Source organism: Nicotiana tomentosiformis, chromosome 11 (assembly GCF_000390325.3).
Source record: "Nicotiana tomentosiformis chromosome 11, ASM39032v3, whole genome shotgun sequence".
Lineage (NCBI taxonomy): Eukaryota > Viridiplantae > Streptophyta > Magnoliopsida > Solanales > Solanaceae > Nicotiana > Nicotiana tomentosiformis.
The window spans coordinates 65,908,346-65,936,073 of NC_090822.1; the positions used below are offsets into that span (position 1 = coordinate 65,908,346).

General features: G+C 41.8%; 1 protein-coding gene across 1 annotated transcript; it reads left to right on the forward strand.

Annotated features, from left to right (window-relative positions):
- The first annotated feature begins 803 nt into the window (after nucleotides 1-803).
- LOC138901589 (uncharacterized) lies at nucleotides 804-27,447 on the forward strand. Its single transcript, XM_070189363.1, has 7 exons — nucleotides 804-861; nucleotides 1,153-1,184; nucleotides 1,270-1,344; nucleotides 1,642-1,924; nucleotides 26,502-26,689; nucleotides 26,838-27,029; nucleotides 27,136-27,447. Exons 1-7 carry the CDS (start codon nucleotides 804-806, stop codon nucleotides 27,445-27,447), a joined length of 1,140 nt encoding a protein of 379 aa, XP_070045464.1.
- The last annotated feature ends 281 nt before the right edge of the window (nucleotides 27,448-27,728 follow it).

The following is a 27,728-nucleotide window of genomic DNA, read 5'->3' on the forward strand; positions in this document are numbered from 1 at the left end:
CGAGCATTGTCGAGGACAGGGATCGGGGTTGGATGGGCAGGTTTGTTCGAATGAGGACTTCAGACCTGATTCCGGCTGAAAAGATGCCCTTTCTTGAAGAGTGGAATATGAAACGTAAGTGTGATCCTGCTGTTATTTCTACTTTGTTCTTTCATTTCTTCTTTCATCGACACTCTTCTTTTTGTGATGTAGCAGTTCCCTGGATGCCCGGAGTAGTTCCCGATCTCAAGAACTGGGTATGAGCTCTTGTTTTGACCTCCACATACGCCGAGCGCTCATGGCGTGATTTGTCAAAGGGTCGGTGGGAGGCCAAAAATCATGGTAAGCCCTTTTCTCGTATTCTTTGATAATTCGAACGAGGTGGTTTTCAAATATTTTATTAAGATTTTCCATATGCGGGTTTGGGTAAAGACGCGGTTTTGAGGCCCTTGTCCAACGAGGAAGAAATCTTGGCCTCTGTCCCAAAGCCGGTGAAGGCAAATAAAAGGAAAAGAGCCTCCATTCTCGAAGACCCAAAATCGAAGAAGAGGACGGCTTGTAAGCCGAACAAGAATTCCATTCCTTTGACCGTGGAATCAGTTCTATGTCTAAGGGATGAAGATGAAGATGAAGAAGAAGAAGAAGAAGAAAATGATGGGTCCGCGCTGGCAGCCCGAACGAAGAGAACCACTGACGCCCCATCGGCAGTTGGATCGATAATGCTTCATGAGGCTCCGCCTCGAACTGAGGATATACCGGAGAAAGATTCGGGTGGAGTCCCCGAATTATCGGAGATGGGAGACGCATCTCATTAGAGCCAACGGATGGGAGATATGACTGAAGGGGCCCTCGAATCCCTTCGAACTGAAGAGAATGCTCCAGGTGATTCATTTGGGGAAATAACAATCGAAGATTCGCCTACCTTTTTCGCTTTTTCCGCAGGGGTGATTCGGGAAGCCCAAGCTCCGGGGGCCCTCGATCTAGACAGGCCTCACGATGGAGAGGATCCCATGACCTGTTTACCGGTATCGAGGACATTTTCGGTACTGGTGATGAATCAGATCTTTTTCACGGGGTGCTGCAACCTTTGAATCAGGTAAACTTTTAAAATTATTTTGTCGGTACTACCTTTATGTTTACTTTTTGTTAACTTCGTTTCTTGTTTCTTTGTAGGCAGCGGCAGTTCATCGAGAAGCATGTTCTCGGTCCCAAAATGAGCTGCGTCGATACAAGGCCGACCTTTAACGGGTTACTGATGAGAGGAACTCCTTAAGACTTCTCTTAGGGCAGAGAAAAGAGGAAATAAAAGACCTCCGAGCTGAGTTGGCCAAGGCTTACCGAGATCAGACCGATTTGTCTGAGCAGGTAATGATACTTTTGAAAGCCTATGGGATTGATACCGGAATGATGGCTAACTTTTTGGTCTCACACCTGCAACAAAAAATTGAGATGATCGGGAAGCTTCGCGAGGAGGTCGACGTGATAAAAGCGGAGTCTTTACAGTGAAAAGAAGGTATGGATCGCTTTGCTGCAGAGAAAGAAACTGCTCGAGCCCAGTTATCATCGGTCGAAACCCAACTTCAGAGAATGAAGGAAAAAGGCCTGGTTCAAGCAAGAAGAATAGAGGAGCTTGAGGCTCGGTTGGTCTCTGTACTTGCCAAGGCCGAATCTGATGCCGAAAAGGCAAAGGCCGATGCGGATGTACTCGTGGCCGTATATCAGGCCGATGCTGAAGCTGCCCAGGTCCAAGCAAGAGAGGCAGTCGAGACCGCCGATACTCGAGCACATTGGGTCGCCGAACTTGCTAAGTGTCGATCCCAAAGGGAAACCCTCGAGGAGATCCATGCTGGTGGTTTCAATCTCGCCGAAGAGATAAAAAGGGCCAAAGAGCTCGAAGCCGATGCTGAAGCTCTGGTTTCCGAAGATGACGATGATGATGATGGGAGTAAGAGAGGATCCGAGAATGGGGGGGAGGGAGCCCGAAAAAGAAGAGACCGCTCGTGAGGATGACCAAGAAGTTTAGTCCTTAGTTTTTATGTTGTAATCAACCATGTAGATAATTTTGTATATTGATAATTCTGCCGACTTGCTTCTATTTTGTGAAGACTTTATTCACACATTTATGAATATTTTCATAAGGATTTAAACAACTTAATCAAATTTGGACTTCGTAGCCTCAATAATCGATCGAGTGCTTTTTCAGACTTGAAGTGATGTAGCCCTTAGGCATATTAGTTGAGTCAATGATTCGAACTCGAAGAAATATAGAACGTAGACATAATGATCGACTGAATGCTTGCTCGAACTCAAAATAAAAGTGGCCCGTAGGCTTATTAGTCGAGTGAGTGATTCGAACTCGAACTAATGCAGCCCGTAGGCATAATGGTAGAGTGAGTGCTTGCTCGAACTCGAAATAAAAGTGGCCCGTAGGCTTAGTAGTTGGGTGAATGATTCGACCTCGAATTAATGTAGCCCGTAGGCATAATGGTCGAGTGAGTGCTTGCTCGAACTCGAAATAAAAGTAGCCCGTAGGCTTAGTAGTCAAGTGAATAATACGAACTCGAAGTAATATGGACCGTAGGCGTAATGGTCGAGTGAGTGCTTGCTCGAACTCGAAATAAAAGTAGCCCGTAGGCTTAGTAGCCGAGTGAATGATTTGAACTCGAAGTAATATAGCTCGTAGGCGTAGTGGTCGAGTGAGTGTATGATTAAACTCGAAATAAAAGTAGCCAGTAGGCTTAGTAGTCGAGTGAATGATTCGACCTCGAATTAATGTATCCCATAGGCATAATGGTCGAGTGAGCGCTTGCTCGAACTCGAAATAAAAGTAGCTCGTAGGCTTAGTAGTCGAGTGAATGATTCAAACTTGAAGTAATGTAGCCCGTAGGCGTAATGGTCGAGTGAGTATTTGCTCGAACTCAAAATTAAAGTAGCCCGTAGGCTTAGTAGTCGAGTGAATGATTCGAACTCGAAGTAATGTAGCTCGTAGGCGTAGTGGTCGAGTGAGTGTTTGCTCGAACTCGAAATAAAAGTAGCCCGTAGGCTTAGTAGTCGAGTGAATGATTCGAACTCGAAGTAATGTAGCCCGTAGGCATAATGGTCGAGTGAGTGTTTGCTCAAACTCAAAATAAAAGTAGCTCGTAGGCTTAGTGGTCGAGTTTATCTTAATTCTGCTTGCATAATATCCAAATATAGGAATATTTCTTGGACGTAAGTTGTTGGCAAACTTTCTTTGCAAGTCACTATACATGTGTTTATGTTTCGTGTCTGGGTTCGGGCCAATTATATGAGCATGGTTCGTCTTGACCATTTGGCTCTTATAACTTTTCCTATTGGAAGCCCGTTGCTGCAACTTTTATGGCGCCGACATGTGCTTTCACAAAAGAATCCGCTAACATGGCGAACGAGTTGATGGAGTTTGGCGGTAGGTTGTGATACCAAATCATTACACCCTTCGAGAGGGTCTCTCCGGATCTTTTTAGCAACACAGATTCGATTTCATCGTCTTCTAAATCATTGCCCTTGATGACACATGTGTAAGAAGTGACATGCTCATTGGGATCGGTTGTTCCGTTATATTTGGGAATTTCGGGCATACGTAATTTTTTGGGGATTGGTTTCGGGGCCGCGCTCGAGGAAAAGGGTTTTTGCACGATTTTTTTCGAATCCAACCCTTTTATCATTGGTCGAGCTCATAGGATCTGATCGACCCTAGAGTTATAAGTTTTTATTTTTTTATCGTTGGCTTCGACTCGCTTTGTGAGTTCCTTGAGCAATTTAGCAATTTCGGGAGTAGTCCCCGATTCTTGCTCATTTGACTTCACTATGGCTGGTTCCGCTATGTGGGTGATTTCTCGGGGTGGATTGGGCTCCGACCTGCTTCGTAGTTGGGTTTGGCTCTGCAACTGAGCTATTGCTGCCTGTTAGGCTTGCAACATTTCGAACATCATACGCAAGCTAACACCGTTTTCCTCGACGTTATGAGTATCTCGAACCGCAGACCGAGTGCCACCATGGATGTTATTCTCGGGTTCAGCATGTAGGTTCGCCTCAATGGCTACATGCGAATTGATATCAATTGGCGATCCGATTCGGGCTCCAACGGTGTTCACAAGTGGTCTTTTAATACTGGGTATCAAGTTGTTGTCTTCGTCTTGAAGACCGGCCTCGTTATCGATCGGTGAAGCCATTTGATTGATGGTTATTCGTAGCTGATCCGAAATTCAAGATGTTTTTGGAAATAAGCGCAAAACACAATGGCATGTTTTTTCAGATTCGTATCAAATAACCACTGTTATCCTTGGTCCCACGGTGGGCGCCAAACTGTTTACCCGAAAAATGGATAGAGTTGAATTTATACGTAGTTCCGAGGATATGTGGCGTAACTTAATACAAATTGTAAGGATAAATAAAAATATAAATATGGATTGCAGAGAATGCGAAATAGATATGGTTGTAAAGAAATGAATCTTAGGACTCAACAAGTAGAATCAATTTAAGAAGCCTGAAAGAAACGATTGTTTACTATGGGAGAATATAGTATTTTTATTACAATGTAAGCCTGAAGAAAACTCTCCTTTCCATAAATGATAACCATGCCCTTTATAGTAGAGGGACCTTGCTCTAAGCAAAATAAAAAATACTCACTGGGAGACCCATGATAAATCAGCCTTTCCACAATTTCTGCCAAGATTCTCACTAGTGAGATTGCAACGACTTTTGTCCGTGAGCTCGATCTTGGTTTGAGCTCGATTCTGACTCGAGCTCTCGATCTTGGCTGGAGCTCGATTCTAACTCGAGCTCTCGAATTGATTCGGGGTCAATGTTGGTTGGTCTCTGGATCATAAGCAAGATAGCTTTACTCTACATTATAGTTCGATTTGGATTCGAGCTCGATAACGATGTCGAACTCGACATGGATCGGCCCCTCAGGTTCGAGGCTTGATTGTTCTATCTTCGGAGTCTCAGTTTGATCGATCTTTGTTCGAACTCAATCCGACGTGTGAAGGTCGAAATCTATTTCGACCGTATACAATGAGAAGGGTTCCAAGGGCCATACCATATTATACAAAGTTTAATAGGAGAAGAAATTAAAGAACAGGGCCCATATGGTCTTCAAGATTAACAAGGTCAAAAGAGCCTTCATAGTTCTTATTTTCATTGTATGGAGTCCAAGATAAACAAGTGAGAAGCAAGTAGAAGATATTTAGCAGCAAAAACAAATGGAGATGGTGAAAAAATAAAGCTATAATTTCTCGTTTGTATAAAGTAAAGAGTTGAACTTAACATTTGATTAACTTATTTGATCGGTTCGCTAAGCAAAGAAGAATAAATCATGACAGAAATTCAAAACTCATCTTCTTTTAAAAGTATTATTGAAAAGATAAAAAAATCACATCTCTTATATTTTTACTCATATAACATTTTTTATCAAAGAGTGCTAAAAACATCTACCATTTTTTTTTTTTTTTTGTGTAAAATCTATATCATGCTTAAAAAGCAAGATTAGCAGTCCGTATTAAATAACAATACAAACAATAAAGTGAAAATCTTGAAAACAAAAATGCCACCCGGAAGGAGATTTACACAAATATGACATTATTTCTCTGTGTAATATGACCATTAATTTGGCTTCTTCTCAAATGGGGCCAAATGTTCATGATATTTTCCATGACATAATATTCACTATAACAAAATTTGTTGATCATGATATTTGCCATGATATAATATCCACTATTAGGCCAAGGATTTCTTGTTATAAATAGAGAAGCTTCTCCTCATTTGTAAACACACCAATTCAAGAGCTTTTCACTTTTGTCTTTATTTTTCTTCCTTTATTTCATTATAGAGTATTTTGTAAGAGAGTGAGTGTTGGAAAACACTTGTGTGAATCCTTTCTTTGGAGTGATCTTGTGAGGTTATTCTCTTGGGGTATTATGGACTAATCAGAGTATTTACTTTAATTTTGTACTCTCTTTTGTACTCTTATTGGTATAGTAAAAATTTTCCTCTCCGCTTGTGGATGTAGGTCACCTTGACCGAACCACGTTAAATTTGTGTCTTCTTTATCTTATTTAATTGCCGTTATTATCAACTTGCATTGTCTTTGTTATTGTCATTATAACGTTGTTTGACTAAATTCCGCACTACCCGGTAATCCGATCCTAACAAATTTGTATCAGAGCCAGATCTAACCGGGTTAGTTTAAATAGCAAAAATGTCTCTAACAAAGTCTTATGTTGAGAAATTTGACCGAAGTACAAACTTCGAAATGTGGAAATTAAAGATGGAAGCTATCCTAATTCAGGATGGCTTAGATTTGACACTGCAAGGAAAGGAGATGATGCCGGATAAAATGACGGACGAGGAGTTTACCGTCATAGACAAAAAGGCAAAAGCAAGTATTATTTTAAATCTTTCAAATGAGGTTTTGCGTGAAGTTGCAGCAGAAATCTCAGCCAAATGTATATGGGAAAAACTTAAAACCCTATATATGAAAAGAACAGTAGAAAACAGGCTTTACCTAAAGTAAAAACTTTACACTTTTCGTATGGCTGAAGGTACCTCTATACTTACACATCTTGATACTTTTGATTCTCTTCTTATATATTTAAGTAACATAGATGCTGAAATCAAAGATGGGGATCAAGATGTGTTATTGCTTGTTTTATTACCGCAGTCGTTTAAACAAATAAGAGATACTATGCTTTATGGAAAGGATAATATCTCTTATAAAGATATCAAATCTATTTTGAAATCAAAAGAACAAATAGATAGAGATATTACTGGAAAAACTAGTGGGAACCAAGAGGAAGGCTTATTCATAAGAGGTAGATCCAATAAGAAAGATTCAAGTAGTGAGAAACCTAAATCAAGGTCAAAATCCAGATACAGAAATGTCATGTGCAAATATTGTCATAAAAAATATCACATTATTTTTGAATGCTTTAAATTGAAAAACAGATAAAAGCATACATAAAAGAAAAATGAGCACAAAAATACTGACACCGCCGAAGCAAGTGTAGCTGCTGATGAGACTGAGAGAACTAATTTTTTAGCAACTAATAATAGTTTCAAATCTAACAATGAGTGGATTTTAGATTCAGGTTGTTCTTATCATATGTGTCCCAATCGGGATTTATTTACCACATATGAATCTATTGGAGGTGGAGTTGTCTTGATGGGAAACAATATTGCCTGCAAAGTTATTGGAAAAGGTACAGTCCGAATTAAAATGCACGATGGTGTGGTGAGAACTTTCACCGATGTTAGACATGTTCCTGACTTGAAGAAAAATCTCATCTCTTTGGATACTCTAGAATCTCTAGGGTGCAAGTACACAGGTGAAGGTGGAGTTCTAAAAATTTCTCATGGTGCTCTTGTGATCATGAAAGCACGCAGATCTGGTACATTGTATACTCTTTTGGGATCTACTGTTACAGGTGCTTCTGCAGTTTCAATATCAGATAAATCAGATTCTAACATCACCAAATTGTGGCATATGTTATTGAGGCATATGAGTGAAAAAGGTCTTTCCATCCTCAGCAAAAGCGGTCTCTTATGTGGCCAGAGTACCGAAAATATGGAGTTCTGTGAACATTGTGTGTTCGGGAAGAAGAAAAGAGTCAGCTTCAAATCTCCAGCGATTCATAGAACAAAAGGTACTTTGGATTACATTCATTCAGATCTTTGGGGTCCTTCACGTATCCCATCAAAAAGTGGTGCCAGGTATATGTTAACTTTCATTGATGATTATTCAAGGAAAGTTTGAGTTTATTTCCTGAAAAATAAAAGTGATGTTTTCATAAATTTCAAACAATGGAAAGTTTTGATTGAGAAGCAAACATGAAAACAGGTTAAGCGGCTTAGAACAGATAATAGCTTGGAATTTTGTAATGATGAATTCAACGAATTTTGAAATAATGAAGGAATTGCTCGACATCGTACTGTGAGAATGACACCTCAGCAAAATGGTATGGCAGAAAGGATGAATAGAACTCTTTTGGAAAGAGCTCGTTGCATGATTTCAAATGTTGGGTTGACAATCGCCTTTTGGGCAGAAGCTATCTCTACAGCTTGTTATATTGTCAACCGAGCTCCTTCTGCACCTTTGAACTTTAAGACTCCAGAGGAAATGTGGTCAGGTACTCCTGCTAATTATTCTGATTTAAAGATATTTGGTTGCCCTGCATACATGCATGTAAATGATGGAAAATTAGAGCCAAGGACTAAAAGTGCATTTTCCTTGGGTATGCATCTGGGGTGAAAGGATACCGACTAGGGTAACCTGATCCCACGGCACCAAAATTTATAATTAGTAGGGATGTAACCTTTGATGAATCCTTTATGTTACATTCTAGAAAAGTATCTTCTAGTTCTTGTAATACAGATAAAGGAAAGAGTACACAGAACCAGGTGGAGATTGAGATTGGCATTCCTTCTAAGCCAAGCTCATCAACTTTGGAGAAAAATATAGTTGAAACTCCTGAACTTGAGACAGGAGCTAAAATTCCTGAAGTTGAGACTCCTGAAGTTGAACCAGAAGAAGAGGAGTATTCTATAACCAAACATAGACCAAGAAGAGAAGGTAAACAACCATTAAGGTTTGGAGATTATGTTGCATTTTCTTTTTCAGTTGCATAGAAAACTGAAGAAATTGGAGAACCATCAAAATATTCAGAAGCATGTTCTGGTGCTGACTCAGCCAAGTGGCTGATTGCAATGAATGAAGAAATTGAGTCTCTCCACAAGAATGGTACTTGGTCTCTTGTGAAGCCGCCATCAGGAAAAAGAATTGTTGGTTGCAAATGGGTTTTCAAGAAAAAGGATGGCATTCCAGGGGTTGAAGATGCGAGGTATAAGGCACAATTAGTTGCAAAGGGATATAGTCAGGTACAAAGAGTTGATTTTAATGATATTTTCTCACTTGTTGTTAAACATAGCTCTATTTGTGTCTTGCTTGCCTTCGTTGCCATGTATGATTTGAAATTAGAACAACTTGATGTTAAGACAGCTTACTTACATGGAGAACTTGAGGAACAAATATATATGCATCAACCCGAAGGATTTGAAGTTGAAGGAAAAGAAGATCATGTTTTCTTGTTGAAGAAATCCTTGTACGGATTAAAGCAGTCTCCAAGACAATGGTACAAAAGGTTTGATTCCTTTATGTTGGGTCATGATTATTCGAGGAGCATGTATGATAGTTGCGTTTACTTCCGGAAGTTAAATAATGGTGCATTTGTGTATTTAATACTTTATGTTGATGACATGCTCATTGTTGCTATGGATTTAACAGAAATTCACAATTTGAAAAGTCAGCTGAAAAGTGAATTTGAGATGAAAGATTTGGGAGCAGCTAAGAAAATCCTTGGCATGGAGATCAAAAAGCCAACAGGCTATTCCTGACCCAGAAGAAGTACTTGGAGAAAGTCTTGGAGAGGTTTGGCATGAAAGATGCTAAACCAGTTAGTACCCCTCTTGCTGCTCATTTTAAGTTATCAGCTGCTCAGTCCCCGTAGTCAGAGGAAGAAGAGAGGTACATAGAACAGGTTCCTTATTCTGGTGCAGTCGGCAGTATTATGTATGCAATGGTTTGTACACGTCCAGACATTTCACAAGCAGTGAGCGTGGTAAGTCGGTATATGGCTTGCCCTGGTAAAGCACATTGGCAGTCTGTGAAATGGATTCTCAGATACTTGCGAGTTACTTCAAACTAACCCCTGTCGTGACCATCACTCTTGCCTCCCAGTCAGAATTAGATACCTCACAATCACTCTTGCCTCCTAGTCACTCGTCACTCGTCACTCGCACTCAGTAGGTACCTGCGCTCACTGGGGGTGTGTATAGACTCCGGAGGGGCTCCTTCAGCCCAAGCGCTATAATCTACACGGACGATTCACGTGCGATAATAATAAAGTATGCTGCAGGCGGGCAGCCCCGATCCACACTCATCCTCACAAATCAGGCCCTTGGCCTCACTCAGTCATAAAGTATGCTGCAGGCTGGCAACCCTGATCCACACTCATCCTCACAAATCAGGCCACTCCGGCATTTCAGTAAAACAGGGCATTCGGCCCAAAACATTTATATGCATCAAAATAGAGTCATAAAACTGAGTTATGTGGTAAACAAGTATAAGCATGACTGAGTATAGATTTTCAATCGAAAACAGTGAGAGGATGGTAAGAAACAACCTCTAAGTGTCCAAGCAGCATTGGCGCAAGGCTCAAACATGACATTCAGCCCAATTTACAGAAAATCGTTCTAAAACATATAAGTATCAATGGTTTCAGCAAAGTATGCAACTTTACAGTTGCTACGGGACAGACCAAGTCACAAATTCCCAATAGTGCACGCCCACACGCCCTTCACCTAGCATGTGCGTCACTAAAAATAGTAGAATGATATAAAATCCAAAGTTTCATACCCTCAGGACTAGATTTACAATCGTTACTTACCTCAAAACGTGAAACTTTTTACTCTGCTATGCCTTTTCCTCGCAAATCGGCCTCTGAATGCCTCGAATCTAGTCACAAATAATTCGTTTCAGTCAATAAAATTCATTGGAATTAATTCCATAAGATAATAATAATTTTTCCATAAAAATCTGAAAATTAGCTCAAAAATCGCCCGTGATGCCCACGTCTCGGAACCCGGCAAAAATTAAAAAAATCTGAAAGCCCATTCAACCACGAGTCTACCCATACCAATTTTACCAAAATTCGACCTCAACTCGACCCTCAAATCTACAAATCTTATTTTCAAATTTCTAAGTTTCAATCTCCGATTTACACCTCAAAATCATGTAATCTAATCGGATTATTCGATTATAATTCAATATTATGGAGTAGAAATGATCACAAGGGACTTAACTCAAGTTTTCCTTGAAAATATATCAAAAATCGCCTTTCCTCAACCTCCAATTTGTCAAAAATGGCAAATGGGACGAAGTCCCTGTTTTTATAATTCTGCCCAGACATCCTCGGTTCTGCCTCGATCTTGGCCTTCGATCAACGTCCTCGATCCTGGTCCTCGGTCCTGCCCCTCGATCCTGGTTCTCGATCCTAGCACTGGATTATGTCTTCGACCCGACCTTCGACCGTGACCCTCGACTCTGGGCTCGATCATGCCTTCGATCGTGGCCCTCGACTTTGGGCTCGATCATGGCTTCGATTGTGGCCATCGACCCTGAGCTCGATCGGGGCTTCGATCGTGGCCCTCGACCCTGAGCTCGATCTGGGCTCACATCTGGGCTCGATTTCTGGGCAAAAGCAATTTCCAACAGAAGGAAATTACAATAGCTGTTCTAGTTCAATTTTTGATCCGTTAACCATCCGAAACTCACCCGAGGCCCTCGGGACCTCAACCAAATATACCAACAAGTCCTAAAACATCATACGAACTTAGTTGAATCCTCAAATCACCTCAAACAATGCTAAAACCATGAATTACACCCCAATTCAAGCCTAATGAACTTTGAAATTTCTAATTTCTACAAACAACTTCGGAACCTATCAAATCACGTCTGATTGACCTCAAATTTTGCACACAAGTCCTAAATGACATAACAGAGGTATTCCAATTTTCAGAATCAGATTCCGACCCCGATATCAAAAAGTCAATCCCCCGGTCAAACTTCTCAAAAATAAAACTTTCGGCATTTCAAGCCTAATTCCTCTACAAACTTCCAAATAATATTCCGGACAGGCTCCTAAGGCCAAAATCACCATACAGAGCTATTGGAATCATCAAAATTCAAATCCGAGGTCGTTTACACATAGGTCCATATCCGGTCCACTTTTCTAACTCAATACTTTTTTTAATTATGAGACTAAGTGTCTCATTTCACTCCGAGTTCCTTCCGGACTCGAACCCACTAACCCGATATAACATAATATAGCTGAATAACACCAAAAAGAAGTAGGAATGGGGAAAACGGGGTTATAACTCTCGAAACGACCTGCCGGGTCGTTACATCCTCCCCCTCTTAAACATCCGTTCGTCCTCGAACGGGTCTAGAAACATACCTGGAGTCTCGAATAGGCGTGGATATCTGCTCCGTATCTCCCGCTCGGTCTCCCAGGTGGCCTCCTCCACAGGCTGACCTCTCCATTGCACCTTCACTGAAGCTATATCCTTTGACCTCAACCTTCGAACTTGCTGATCCAAAATAGCCACCGGCTCCACATCATAAGTCATATCACCCTCCAACTGAACCGTGCTGAAATCCAAAACATGGGACGAATCTCCAATATACTTCCGGAGCATGGAAACATGAAACACTAGATGCACACTCGACAAGCTGGGTGGCAAGGCAAGCTTATAAGCCACCTCTCCTATCCTCTGAAGCACCTCAAAAGGCTCAATGAACTGGGGGCTCAACTTGCCTCTCTTCCCAAACCTCATAACACCCTTCACGGGTGATACCTTCAGCAAAACCTTCTCCCCAACCATAAAAGACACATCACAGACCTTCCTATCCGCGTAGCTCTTCTGCCTAGACTGCGCTGTGCGAAGCCGTTCCTGAATCAATTTCACCTTATTTAATGCATCCTGGACCAAGTCTGTACCTAAGAGCCTAGCCTCACCCGGCTCAAACCATCCAACCGAAGATCTACACCTCCTCCCATACAAAGCCTCGTACGGAGCCATCTGAATACTCGACCGATAACTGTTGTTATATGCAAACTCTGCGAGTGGCAAAAACTAGTCCCATGAACCCCCAAAGTCAATGACACAAGCATGCAACATGTCCTCCAATATCTGAATAGTGAGCTCGGACTGCCCGTCCGTCTGAGTGTGAAAAGCTGTGCTTAACTCAACCTGAGTACCTAACTCTCACTGCACTGTCCTCCAAAACTGCGATGTGAACTGAGTACCCCTATCTGAAATGATGGAAACTGGGACACCATGCAGGCGAATGATCTCTCGGATGTAAATTTTAGCCAACCGCTCTGAAAAGTAAGTAGTACCAAATGGAATGAAGTGCGCGAACTTGGTCAGCCGATCCATAATAACCCAAATAACGTCGAACTTCCTCGAAGTCTGTGGGAGCCCAACTACAAAGTCCATATTGATCCGCTCCCACTTCCACCCTGGGATCTCTAACCTCTAAAGCAAGCCACCCGGTCTCTGATTCTCTTACTTAACCTGCTGACAGTGTAGACACCGAGCCACAAACCCAACTATATCCTTCTTCATTTGCCTCTACTAATAGTGCTGCCTCAAATCCTGGTACATCTTCGCGGCACCCGGATGGATAGAATACCGCGAGCTGTGGGCCTCCTCAAGAATAAGCTCTCAAAGCCCATCTACATTAGTCACACATATCCGACCCTGTATTCTCAGCACCCTGTGATCACCAATAGTCACATCCCTAGCATCACTGCTCCGAACCCTGTCCTGAAGAACGAGCAAGTGAGGGTCATCATACTGACGCTCCCTGATACGGTCATAAAGAGAAGACCTGGAGACCACACAAGCCAATACCGGACTAGGCTCCAAAATATCCAATCTGACAAGCTGGCCTGCCAAGGTCTGAACATCTAATGCCAAAGGTCTCTCTGCTGCTGGAAGATATGCTAAACTCCCCAAACTCTCTGCCCGGTGACCCAAAGCATCGGCTACCACATTGGCCTTCCCCGGATGGTATAAAATAGTGATATCATAGTCCTTAAGAAGCTCCAACCATCTCTGCTGACGCAAATTAAGATCCTTCTACTTTGACAAATACTGCAGACTCCGGTGATCAGTATAGATCTCACAATTAACCCCATATAAATAATGACGCCAAATCTTCAAGGCGTGAACAATGTCTGCTAACTCAAGATCATGGATAGGAAAGTTCTTCTCATGGGTCTTCAACTGGCGCGAGGCATAGGCAATCACCCTACCCTCCTGCATCAAAACACAACCAATGCCTATCCTCGAGGCATCACAATACACGGTGTAAGAACTTGAAGCTAATGGCAAAACTAACACTGGAGCTATGGTCAAAGCAGTCTTGAGCTTCTGAAAGCTCTCCTCATATTCATTCGACCACCTGAATAGAGCACCCTTTTGGGTCAATTTGGTCAAGGGCGATGCAATAGATAAAAATTCCTCCACAAAGCGACGGTAGTAACCCGCCAAACCAAGAAAGCTCCTAATCTCCGTGGCTGAGGACGGTCTGGGCCAACTCTGCACCGCCTCTATCTTCTTCGGATCCACTTGAATACTCTCACTGGACACTACATGCCCCAAGAATGCTACTGAACTGAGCCAAAACTCACATTTAGAGAACTTTGCATAAAGCTTCTCCTCCCTCAATCTCTGCAATACAACCCTCAAATGATGAGCGTGCTCTTCCTGGCTACGAGAGTACACCAGGATGTCGTCAATGAATACAATGACGAATGAGTCCTAATAGGGCTGGAATACACTGTTCATCAGATGCATGAACGCTGCTGGGGCATTGGTCAGCCCAAAAGACATCACCAAGAACTCATAATGGTCATATCGGGTTCTGAAAGCTGTCTTGAGAATATCTGAATTCCGAATCTTCAGCTGGTGATAACTGGACCTCAAATCAATCTTGGAGAACACCCTCACTCCCTGAAGCTGGTCGAATAAATCATCAATATGAGGTAAAGGATACTTGTTCTTGACTGTGACCTTGTTCAACTGCCTGTAATCAATACACATTCTCATGGAACCATCCTTCTTTTTCACAAATAGAACCGGTGCACCCCAAGGTGACACACTAGGCCGAATAAACCCCTTATCAAGGAGTTCCTGAAGCTGTTCTTTCAATTCCTTCAACTCCACTGGTGCCATACAATACGGTGAAATAGAAATGGGCTGATTGCCCGATACCAAATAAATACCAAAGTCAATATCCCTGTTAGGCGGCATGCCCGATAGGTCTGCAGGAAACACATTCAAAAAATCACGTATCATCGGAACAGAATAAATGCCAGGAGTCTCTGCACTAACATCCCTCACAAAAGCCAAATAAGATAGGCAACCCTTCTCAACCATGCACTGAAACTTCAAATATGAAATCACCCTACTTGGTACATAATCTACAGAACCGCTACACTCAACCCTCAGAATTCCCGGCATAGTCAACGTCACCGTCTTAGCGTGACAATCTAGAACAGCATGACATGGAGATAACCAATCCATACCCTATATCACATCAAAGTCAACCATACTGAGCAATAATAGATCTACTCAGGTCTCTAGACCCCCAATAGTCACCACACATGACCGATATACGCAGTCCACAATAATAGTATCACTCATAGGAGTAGATACATGTACAGATAAAACTAAGGACTCACGGGGCATATCCAGAAAATGGGCAAAATACGAGGAAACATATGAATACGTGAAACCAGGGTCAAATAATACTAAGGCATCTCTGTGGCAAACTGAGACAATACCTATAATCACAACATCTGAAGCAATCGCATCTGGTCTGGTAGGGAGAGCATAGAAACGGTCCTGACCACCTCCTGATCTGCCTTCCCCTCTAGGGCGACCCCTAGCTGACTGACCTCCACCCTGAGCTGACTGGGCGGATGGTGAGGTAGCTGGTGCTGTAGTCAGAGGCTGAATCCTCTGCTGAGATAGACTTCCATGATGACGAGGACACTGCCTCCACATATGCCCAAGCTCCCCACACTCAAAACAACTCCCTGGTGCTGGCGGCGGAAACTGAAGGAAACCCCTAGCACCGGGATGACTGGTAGAAAAACCTGGCATGGAAGAGCCTTGAACAGGTGGAGCACGGGACGAACTCTGAACTGGAAGGGCACTAAGTGATGAGTGGCCCTGATGAGAATTGTGAGAACCATGGCCAGATGATGCACCCCGATGAAATGGCCGAGTTGACTGAGCCTGTCTGAAATGACGACCTCTACCGTGCTGGAACTGACCCCCAAAAAGAGCACCGCTGAATCCACCCTGACTATGAGGCCTCTTGGCCTCCCGCTCAACCCTCTCCTGACCGCGAACCATCTCAATCTACCGAGCAATGTCGACAACCTCATCAAAGATAGCACCCGAAACCCGCTCGCTGGTCATGAACAACTGTAGCTGATAAGTGAGGCCATCAATAAACCTCATGATCCTCTCTCTGTCCGTAGGAACCAACCAGATAGCATGACGGGCCAACTCGGAGAACCGCATCTCATACTGCGTCACAGACATATCACCCTGGCGGAGCTGCTCAAACTATCTACGCAGCTCCTCTCTGCGGGATCGAGGCACGAACTTCTCCAAAAAGACCACGGAGAACTGCTGCCAAGTAAGGGGTGCTGTGCCAATAGGCCTACGCCTCTCGTAAGTCTCCCACCATCTGAGTGCAGCCCCAGAAAACTGAAAGGTAGTGAATGAGACCCCACAAGTCTCCAAAATACCAGCAGTACGGAGTACCCTCTGACACCTGTCCAAAAGTCCTGAGCATCCTCTCTCTCTGTGCCACTGAAAGGTGGTGGCTGAAGTCTCCCAAACCTCTCCAACCTACACTAATCATCCTCAGGCATAGCAGGAACCACATAATCCTGAGCAACAGTAACCGGCTGGGCTGGTGGTGCCTCTGGTGTCTGAAGTCCCTGAATAACCTGCTCGAGTGTGCGAGCGACGAGAGTCTGAGTGCCTCCCCTGGCCTGAGAAGTGGTTGCGGCCGTCGAAATAGAGACCGCCTGAGCAAGGCCAGTACACGCTGTCAGAATCTGAGCTAGGGCCTCCTGAAGGCCTGGAATCACAATAGGCACAGGTGGTGCCTGAGCTGGTGCATCAACAACTGGAACTTGGTCCTGATATGGGACAACTGATGGATCTGTAGGTACTGCCCCAACTTCTGTACGGGCTGCACCTCTGTCCCTACCACGGCCTCGGCCTCTCGCGGCCCTGACTGGTGGTACTGGTAGCTGGCCCTCCTGACCGGTAGCATGAGTCCTCACCATCTGTGAGAGAATGAAACAACAGATGTTTAGTTACTAGAATCAACAGATTCGCACGACAAGAATTCAAGAATGTGGAGTTTCCTAAAGGTTTTGCAGCTTCCTGAAGATAAGTACATACGTCTCTGTACCGATCCGCAATACTCTACTAAACCCGCTCATGACTCGTGAGACCTATGTATCCTAGGCTCTGATACCAATCTGTCACGACCCAAAACTAACCCCTGTCGTGATGGCGCCTGTCGTGGAACTAGGTAAGCCAACTCATTTCCAAAACAAAATGATATTTTCATTTCAAAGATAATTTCAAGGTTATTTAACATAAAACCTCCATTTAAAGAGTTCAAATCAAAGAAAAAGAGAAGTGCAGAAAAGAAAAGCCCGACATCGGGGTGTCACTAGTCATGAGCATATACTACAATCTGTCTAACAATATCAAGGCTAACTCAGCCCGGAAAATAGCTAAATACAACTAGAGGAAGATAAAAGGGAGAAGAGCAGGGGCTGCGATCGCCAAACAGCTACCTTGCTATCTCCAAGAAAATATGCAACCAGAACACTCAATAACCGCTACCGTGTCCAGCTACACCTGGATCTGCATACAAGGTGCAGGGAGTAACGTGAGTACGCCAACTCAGTAAGTAACAACAATAAATAAAGACTGAGCAGTAGTGAGGAGCAATAAAGCATATAACGTTCATATCAGAAAATCTCAGTAAAATACCACATGCTCTAAAAAAATCAGGATTTGAATCAAACATCTCGTTTAAACCCAGTTCCAGTAAAAATCATTTAAAGATATTTTTCCAACAGTTTTTCAAACAAAGGCTCAATGCAAAGGTGAGCAAAAATGATAAAATCATAAACAGCCCCTCGGGCAAAACATCACTCATATACAGCCCCTCGGGCAAACCTCACAGTCACTCATGCCACTTGGGCATACCTCATAATCACTCTTGCCACTCAGGCATACCTCACAATCACTCTTGCCACTCGGGCATACCTCACAATAACTCTTGCCTCCCAGTCACTCAGCACTCGGCACTCATCACTCGCACTCAATAGGTACCTACGCTTACTGGGGGTGTGTACAAACTCCGGAGGGGCTCCTTCAGCCCAAGCGCTATAATCTGAACGGACAACTCACGTGCGATAATAATAAAGTATGCTGCAGGCGGACAACCCCGATCCACACTCATCCACACAAATCAGGCCCTCGGCCTCACTCAGTCATAAAGTATGCTGCAGCCGGGCAGCCCCGATCCACACTCATCCTCACAAATCACGCCACTCGGGCATTTCAGTAAAACAGGGCATTCGGCCCAAAACATTTATATGCATCAAAATAGAGTCATAAAACTGAGTTATGCGGTAAACAAGTATAAACATGACTGAGTATAGATTTTCAATCGAAAACAGTGAGAGGATGGTAAGAAAAAGCCCCTAAGGGTCCAAACAGCATTGGCGCAAGGCCTAAATATGGCATTCAGCCCAATTACAGAAAATCTTTCTAAAACATATAAGTATCAATGGTTTCAACAAAGTATGCAACTTTACAGTTGCTACGGGGGAGACCAAGTCACAAATCTCCAACAGTGCACGCCCACACGCCCGTTACCTAGCATGTGTGTCACTAAAAATAGTAGAATGATACAAAATCCGAGGTTTCATACCCTCAGGACTAGATTTACAATCGTTACTTACCTCAAAACGTGAAACGTTTTACTCTGCTATGCCTTTGCCTCGCAAATCGGCCTCCGAATGCCTCGAATCTAGTCACAAATAATTCGTTTCAGTCAATAAAATTCATTGGAATTAATTCCACAAGATAATAATAGTTTTTCCATAAAAATCCGAAAATTAGCTCAAAAATCGTCCGTGGGGCCCACATCTCGAAACCGGCAAAAATTACAAAATCCGAAAGCCCATTCAACCACGAGTCTACCCATACCAATTTTACCAAAATTTGACCTCAACTCGACCCTCAAATCTACAAATCTTCTTTCCAAATTTCTAAGTTCCAATCTTCGATTTACACCTCAAAATCATGTAATCTAGTCGGATTATTCGATGATAATTCAATATTATGGAGTAGAAATGATCACAAGGGACTTACCTCAAGTTTTCCTTGAAAATATATCAAAAATCGCCTATCCTCAAGCTCCAATTTGTCAAAAATGGCAAATGGGACGAAGTCCCTGTTTTTATAATTCATCCCAGACATCCTCGGTTCTGCCTCGATCTTGGCCTTCAATCGAGGTCCTCGATCCTGGTCCTCGGTCCTTCCCCTCGATCCTGATTCTCGATCCTGGCCCTGGATTATGTCTTCGACCCGGCCTTCGACCGTGACCCTCGACCCTGGGCTCGATCATGCCTTCGATCGTGGCCTTCAACTTTGGGCTCGATCATGGCTTCGATTGTGGCCCTCGACCCTGAGCTCGATCGGGGCTTCGATCGTGGCCCTCGATCCTGAGCTCGATCTGGGCTCACATCTGGGCTCGATTTCTGGGCAAAAGCAATTTCCAACAGAAGGAAATTGCAGCAACTGTTCTAGTTCAATTTTTGATCTGTTAACCATCCCAAACTCACCCGAGGCCCTCGGGACCTCAACCAAATATACCAACAAGTCCTAAAACATCATACGAATTTAGTCGAATCCTCAAATCACCTCAAACAATGCTAAGACCATGAATTACACCCCAATTCAAGCCTAATGAACTTTGAAATTTCTAATTTCTACAAATAACTTCGGAACCTATCAAATCACGTCCGATTGACCTCAAATTTTGCACACAAGTCCTAAATGACATAACAGAGGTATTCCAATTTTCAGAATCGGATTCCGACCCAGATATCAAAAAAGTCAACCCCCCGATCAAACTTCTCAAATATATAACTTTCGGCATTTCAAGCCTAATTCCTCTACGGACTTCCAAATAATATTCCGGACACGCTCCTAAGCCCAAAATCATCATACAGAGCTGTTGGAATCATCAAAATTCAAATCCGAGGTTGTTTACACATAGGTCCATATCCGGTCCACTTTTCTAACTCTATTATTTTTTTAATTATGAGACTAAGTGTCTCATTTCACTCCGAGTTCCTTCCGGACTCGAACCCACTAACCCGATATAACATAATATAGCTTAATAACACTAAAAAGAAGTAGGAATGGGAAAAACGGGGTTATAACTCTCGAAACGACCGGCCAGGTCGTTACATTTGTAAACACACCAATTCAAAAGCTTTTCACTCTTGTCTTTCTTTCTCCTCCTTTATTTCATTATAGAGTATTTTGTAAGAGAGTGAGTATTCGGAAATACTTGTGTGAACGCTTTCTTTGGAGTGATCTTGTGTGGTTATTCTCTTGGGGTATTTGGGACTAATTAGAGTATTTACTCTAATTTTGTACTCTTGTTGGTATAGTAAAATTGCTCTTCTCCGCTTGTGAACGTAGGTCACCTTGACTGAACCACGTTAAATTTATGTCTTATTTATCTTCTTTAATTGCCGTTATTATCAACTAGCATTGTTTTTGTTATTGTCATTATAACGTTGTTTGGCTAAATTTCGCACTACCTGGTAACCCGATCCTAACACTCTGGTCTTTAAAGTTTGCCCCCACTATTCTCGTCGGCGATGTGGCTATGTTATTTCAAGTCCTCTGGTAGTTTTTGCTTTACAATTGATCTTTGCTTTCTTTTATCCTTCATCACTTTCTGCAACTTTGAAAGTACTGTTTACCCTAAAAATTGGATAATAATTAAACTTATAATGTGGTTTAAGGACACATGATTTTACCTGATACCAATTGATAAACGTAAAGATTAGCAGTAAAGATTAACAATGAGATAAAGCAAACCAGTCTTGATACGTGATTAATCCCTCGAGCTTAAGTCCCCTCAAACTGATCGGTGCCCAAAACAGTTAAGAAGCAATCTAACTGATGTACAAGAATATAAGCTAGAAAGTATTTTATTGCTTTGATATGCGTGAATGTAAGATGGTTACAAAGTGATTAGGGCCCCCTTTATATAGTAGAGGAATCCTATTTATGGTACAATTCTAATTACGGAAGTAAATCCCATGATTAACTAAATAACCGCCCTTGATTTAATCTGTTCCGACATTTACGTCATGATCTTCGGTCAGTCACGGATATCTCGCCTTTTTATTATTGTGCTTTGCTCGATGTCTGTCTCGTTTGGTCTCGATCGCTACTGGCCTCGATCTTCAATAGGTACCTCGGTCCTCTAACTCGGTGCCTTTTCCTCATACCTCGGTCTGATCCTTTGCGAGGACGACCTTCGATACAATTCCCTAGCATCAATCGAATAGTAAAATTGGGTAGGCCCGGTTTTAACCGTATATAGATAGTCCCCTTGTTTCTTGGAGTGTAATGAGAAGAAACGAATTGAGCCTTCGAATTTGTACCTCGACCGGTCATGACGTCATCTTCATGACTTAAGCGACGGAAGTGACTGAAATGTCCCGTCGGTTCGTATTTCAAGGTATTAAATGTCTGTCAGTTGCTGTCCGCCATTATTATTTTGAACCGTCATCTTCATCTAAAGGTGGCAAGTGGGCCGGTCCCAAATTAAACGGGCTAAATGGTCCCGGGCTAAGTGGTCTTTTTGTAGGGACCGGCCCGGAATCGGAACCAGGACCATTTGGTCTCGAGCTAAACGGTTCCGGCCCGCGGGCTAAATGGGCTACGTGGGCTAAGTGGGCCCAACGGAATTTGTTTAAAAAAAAAATTAAATTAGAGACAAAAGGATTGTAAAAGAAATATCTAAGGCAATGCTTTGTAAATTTTATTATAGAATTGTGACCTAAATTTTATTTAACATCCTAAATTTTAATATTCAATATTTAATTACGAATATAGCTTATATATATATTTATACACTATACTATACTATATATACATCTTATATCTAATATAACTTATATATATACAATACTATACTATACGCACATCTTATATAGCTTATATACTATACACTTAGTGTATATATATATAGCTTATATATTATACATTTATTATATATACTATACTATACTATATATACATCTTATATATAGTATATAAGATGTATAAATAGCTTATCGAATATAGCTTTTATATATATATATATATATATATATATATATATATATATATATATATTTTATATACGATATATATATAGATTATATATTATACATTTAGTATATATACTATACTATGCTATATTATATATTCTATACTATATTATATATACATCTTATATATAGTATATAAGATGTATATATAGCCTATCGAATATAGCTTTTATATATATATATATATATATATATACTATATATACATCTCATTTAGTATATATATACTATACTATACTATATATACATCTTATATATAGTATATAAGATGTATATATAGCTTATCGAATATAGCTTATATATATATATATATATATATATATATACACATCTTATATCGATATATATATATATATATATACATTTTATATCGATATATTTATAGCTTATATATTAAACATTTAGTATATATACTATACTATGCTATATTCTATATTCTATGCTATACTATATATACATCTTATATATAGTATATAAGATGTATATATAGCTTATCGAATATAGCTTTTATATATATATATATATATATATATATATATATATATATATATATATATATAGTTTATATATATTATACATTTAGTTTGGGAAAAAAGTGTAATTTTAAAAAGGAAAAAAGTATAATTATAAAAAGTTTGGGGTTAAAACAAAGTTGGGGGGTTAAATGGCTATTTTATAAATAGCCAACGACTATTTTTGACAGCTCAACGGCTATATTTTAAAAAAAAAGTTTTTATTTTTATTTTTTAAAAATATAGCCGTTGGGACCGTTTGGCCCGCTAAGGGACCAGTCCGGTCCCCGTCCCTGGCGGGCTAAATGGTCCCGGGCCTGGCGGGCCCAAATCATAGGACCGGCCCATGCCCACTAAAACAGGGCCAAACGGTCCTTGCCCGTTTGGCCCGCGATCCCGGGCCGGTCTCGGGCCTGGACCGACCCACTTGCCACCCTTATCTTCATCTATAAAAATGCTTTCCTTCTCTTTGTCCAAACTTTACTCTTAATCTCTAATCTTCAAAGATTTTCACATCTTTCAAGCTTTTTTATGGTGCACAACCTCTAAGTTTGGCTATCGACCTTCCCTCTAAACACCAAACCTTATTCTCTTCTTCCTTCTTTCAACTCATAGAGATGGCAAAAACGTCTAAAATCATTCTTCAAAAGGAAAAAGCTTCTTCATTGTGGCCGATCGGCGATAAAACGCCGGTGGAGCCGCGCCCTGAGGAGTGTGTGTCCCGAGGGGGTGTGTGATCTTACTTCAAACTTCAAAGTCGAGAAAACTTCATCTGTCCCTGGCCGGTGTGAGCCAATGTCGAGATACATGTGCTCGATAACTGAGAGTGACCTTGAGCAAGTCAAGAAAGACTGCCATTGGGAGAAGAAAGATGTCACGACCCAAACCGATGGGCCGCGATGGGCACCCGGTACCTTACTCAATCGAGTACTAACGTAACGTATCTTTCTTATTACATCATCATATACACATGACATACGGGCCTACTAGGCCAACATCATCATTTATAAACTCAAAACATAGGCCGACAAGGCCGTATAATTTTTCACGTACACAAAATATGTCTACAAGCCTCTAAGAGTACATAATTGTCATAAAGGTCGGGACAGAGCCCCGCCATACCAAATCATACACATCTAAATCATACTGACCAAACAAGTAACTCCGGAGAAAATATAGTGCACCAATATCTTCTGCTGAGCCAATCGCCTACTTGAAGGACTCTAGACCTGTCTATCGAGACATGCGGGCATGAAACACATCGTCACCAGGCAAAAGGGACGTCAATACAAATAATGTACCGATTATGTAAGGAATGAAAATCAGTAAATAATAGACATAAGAGAAACATGGAGTAAAAGACTCGACATGTACGTGTGCATAACTCTGTGAGTCATTTCATTTTTATAATGTCATGCATATGCATATAAATGTCATACCATGCATAGGTATATGCGTTCATAGCATCATCAAGCCTCTGAGGGCATCCCATTATATCATTTCGGCCATTATGGGTAACTCATCGACGTATACCAGCTGATCAGGTGGTGGTGCGTATATAACGCCATAACCTTTTCCCATATCCCATATACATATAATATACATATATATACGTATATAATGCCATCTGGTCATGGGTCAATGTATATGTATAAATGCATGAAATGTATAAGAAATACGTTAATAATATTTTCTCGCAATATCATAAAAATAATATGCCTGTCGAATAATTTTTATCAAATACGTATTTTTCTGAGACCCATGAACAGAAGTTATAATAATAATAATAATTTACATGGGGAATCAAGAATATAGACACCCCTAATATTTCTATCAGTAGAGTCGTTTATGGAAACTGTGCGTTTACTGGTTTCTTTGTATTGTATTGATCATGCCAAAAGAAATAAGGTATAGCCTTAACATACCTGGAATAGGGAAAAATCTGTATGTTATTCTTGGAAAAGGTTGCACCGTACTCCCTTTAAAATTGCAAAATCTTTGTTTCCCTACCGCTACTGAATTAATGGTACTTCAAGCTTTACGTATAGATTCTTATTAGCTTGCTTTCCCTTTGAGTTCTTGAAATTTAATTTCCTCCAAGTAGCTTAGTGTATGTTTGTCCAGTTAGTGGAAATGGCATAGAAGCAGAGATGGAAATGGCATGACTAGAGTAAGGGCTACTATTTTATGTAATAAAGAATTTTTTGGAAATTATAGAAAGCCTACTGTTGTATGTAATAAAGAATCTTTTGGAAATTATAGAAAGCATGATGGTTAACAGAGAGTAAAATGCTAGGTGAAATCCAAAAAGCTTTTAATTACATGGCTTATCTTGGAATTGATTGTCACCTAATCTAATATGACTTAAGAGTCATTTGTTTGTTTTAGTGGCTTGCCTCCACGTGGGGGTAGGGAGGTTTTTATTTTTGATTTTATCCAATAATTAATTAACTAATTAGGTAATATCCCGCTACCCGGTAATTAACCAATTACCCGCATAATTAAGAATTGTCCCAAATTACTTAAAATTCTACTTATTTTTAATACACTTTATACATCATACTATCATGGTCATATGGTTTCTTGTATGGTACTAATCCATAAATATCGGATATTATCGCTTGACCCTCATTTTACCCCAATATGCCAAACTTGGATGAAAATTCATTTTCTTTGACTTGCTTCCCCTCTCACCTTCACGAATTTACTCATCACTTGTTTGAAATAGCATGATACTTATAATCTCAAAATAATCCCATTCCCAAACTTACGTCGATTAATTGAAGACGAAACTTTAACATATGAAAATGCGGGATGTAACAAAAGAGGTGGTGATTCCGACCCCCGAGGAAGATATCACTACCCATGTGAATGAGTTTCTAAGTGTTTACACTTACCCTTTCACTCTGGGTCCTATCGATCCCATCATCATTGACTTTTGCCGCCAATATCAAATAACCCTAGGTCAGATCCACCCTTCTTTTTGGCGGATTGTCATTCTGTTTCGATTTTTTCATGAGCGAAGTCGAAGGGACGCCTTTCACCCCAGTATTTTTTGAGGTGGGTTAATAAAGCTTCAGCATCGGGATACCAAGGTATTATTCTCGAGCATAGATGAGGACAAGGATCGAGGGTGGATGGGTTGGTTCGTTCAAGTGAAGACTTCTGACCTAATTCCGGCCAAGAAGATGCCATTCCCAGAGAAGTGGAATATGAAGCGTAAGTTTAATCCTTCCTTTAGCTTCCATTTACTATTTTGTTTCCTGTACTCCTCCTCATCGACATCGTTTTCTATGATATAGCGGTCGCTTGGATGCCTGGTGCGATTCCGAACCTCGAGAGCTGGGTTCGGACCCTAGCTTCGACCTTCTCGTATGTTGAGCGCTCATGGCGCGATTTAGCAAGGGGCCGGTGGGAGGCCAAAAATCACGGTAAGCCTTTTCTTCATGTATGTGATGGATTTCGTTAAAATGTTTCCCTCTTATACTCACTTGAATTCCTTTCATACAGGCCTCAGGGAAGATGCCGTCATGAGGCCCCCGTCCGGGGAGGAGGAGGTTCCCCCCCTCCCCGGTCCCAAAGCTGGCGAAGGAAAAGAAAAGAAAAAGGGTCTCGCCCTCCGAGACTCCAAATCCCAAGAAGAGTAAGGCTCGTAAGCCGAAGAAAGATACCTCCCCTCTGCCCACTGATGTAGCTCAGCGACTGAGAGAGGAAGATAAAGACAACGACTTTGCACTGATTGCCTGAGTGAAGAAAAAAACCGATACCTCAAAAGGTGCTGAGTCGGTTGGGGCCGAAGAGACTCAACCTCGAACTAAGGAGATCTCGGAAGAGGGTACGAGTAAAGTCCCCGAGTCATCGGAGGCCAAAGATGCCTCTTTCTGAAATAAGCAATCGGCGGGTGTGCCTGAAGGGGCTGGCTCTGAGGCCCTTCAAAATGAAGAGAACGCCCCAAGTGACTCGCTTGGGGAAATAGAAATTGGCTATTCACCGATCCTCCCTACATTTTCTGAGGGGCAAATTCAGGAGGCCCAGGCCATGGGGACCCCCGATGTAGAAAGAGCCCACAAAGGGGATGGCTTTTTCAGTGGTTGCTTTACGGTAGTCAAAGATGCTACCGACCTGGGTGATGCATCGAGTCTCTTTGATGAGGCTCAATGACTTTTAAACCGGGTAAGCCTCAGCTCCCTTCATCGATATTGCGGTTGCATCTATTTCTTCTTGACTAATTTCCTTTCTTTCTACATAGGCCTTGACACTTCATCGGGAAGTGTTTTCTAAATCCCGGGCAGAGCTGAGTCGATGCGAGGCCGATCTTCAAAGGCTCATGGAGGAGAGAAATGCCCTCAAATTTCTCAACGGGCAAAAAGAAGAGGAGATCAAAGACCTCCGAGCCGAATTAGCCACAACTCATAAAGAGCAGACCGACCTGATTGAGAAGGTAATGAAAATATTTAGAAGCTCGATGTATCAATTCGGGAACGACAACCGATACTTCGATCCTGTATGTTCCGCATAAGGCCTAAAAGATCGAACATCTCTTTAAGGAGGCCAACATGATGAGGGCAGAGACTTTGGGGTGGAAACAAAACATAGACCGCCTTGCCTCGAAGAAAGATACTGCTCGAGCCCAACTGTCATCGGCCGAACGCCAACTCCAAAGCATGAAGGAGGAATGCTCGGCCCTAGCCAAGAAAATTGAGGAGCTCGAGGCTCGGTTGGCCGCCGAACTTGCGAAGGCCATATCTGAGGCAGAAAAAGTAAAGGCTGATGTGAAGGCGATTGTGGTTGTATACCGCGCTGATGCTGAAGCTGCTCAAGCTCGAGCAAAGGAAGTTGCTGACACTGTTCAAACTTGATCATAATGGGTTGTCGAGCATGCCAAGTACCAGTCTTGAAGAGAGACTCTCAAAGAGATTCATGCTCGTGGCTTTAATCTTGATGTCGAGATCGAGAATGCGAAAGAGCTTGAGGTTGAAGCCAAAGTGTTGCTCTCTTCTTCTGATGATGATTCCGAGAGCGCGAGTGGATTCGAGAGTGGAGGGTATTCCGATGACGAAGTTGCATCTCCCGAGGAAAATTAGGCACTTAGGATTTTTTCTTTTTGAATATTTTGTGTAGGATCCTGACCGATCCATGT

Bases quoted from the DNA above. Each gene is read 5' to 3' on its own strand.
- LOC138901589 (XM_070189363.1), top strand. From the start codon at position 804: ATGGGAGATATGACTGAAGGGGCCCTCGAATCCCTTCGAACTGAAGAG. The intron at 1,925-26,501 runs GTAAGAGAGGAT...GTGTGCCTGAAG, and splicing joins TGACGATGATGATGATGGGA to GGGCTGGCTCTGAGGCCCTT. The intron at 26,690-26,837 runs GTAGTCAAAGAT...CTTTCTACATAG, and splicing joins TTTTCAGTGGTTGCTTTACG to GCCTTGACACTTCATCGGGA.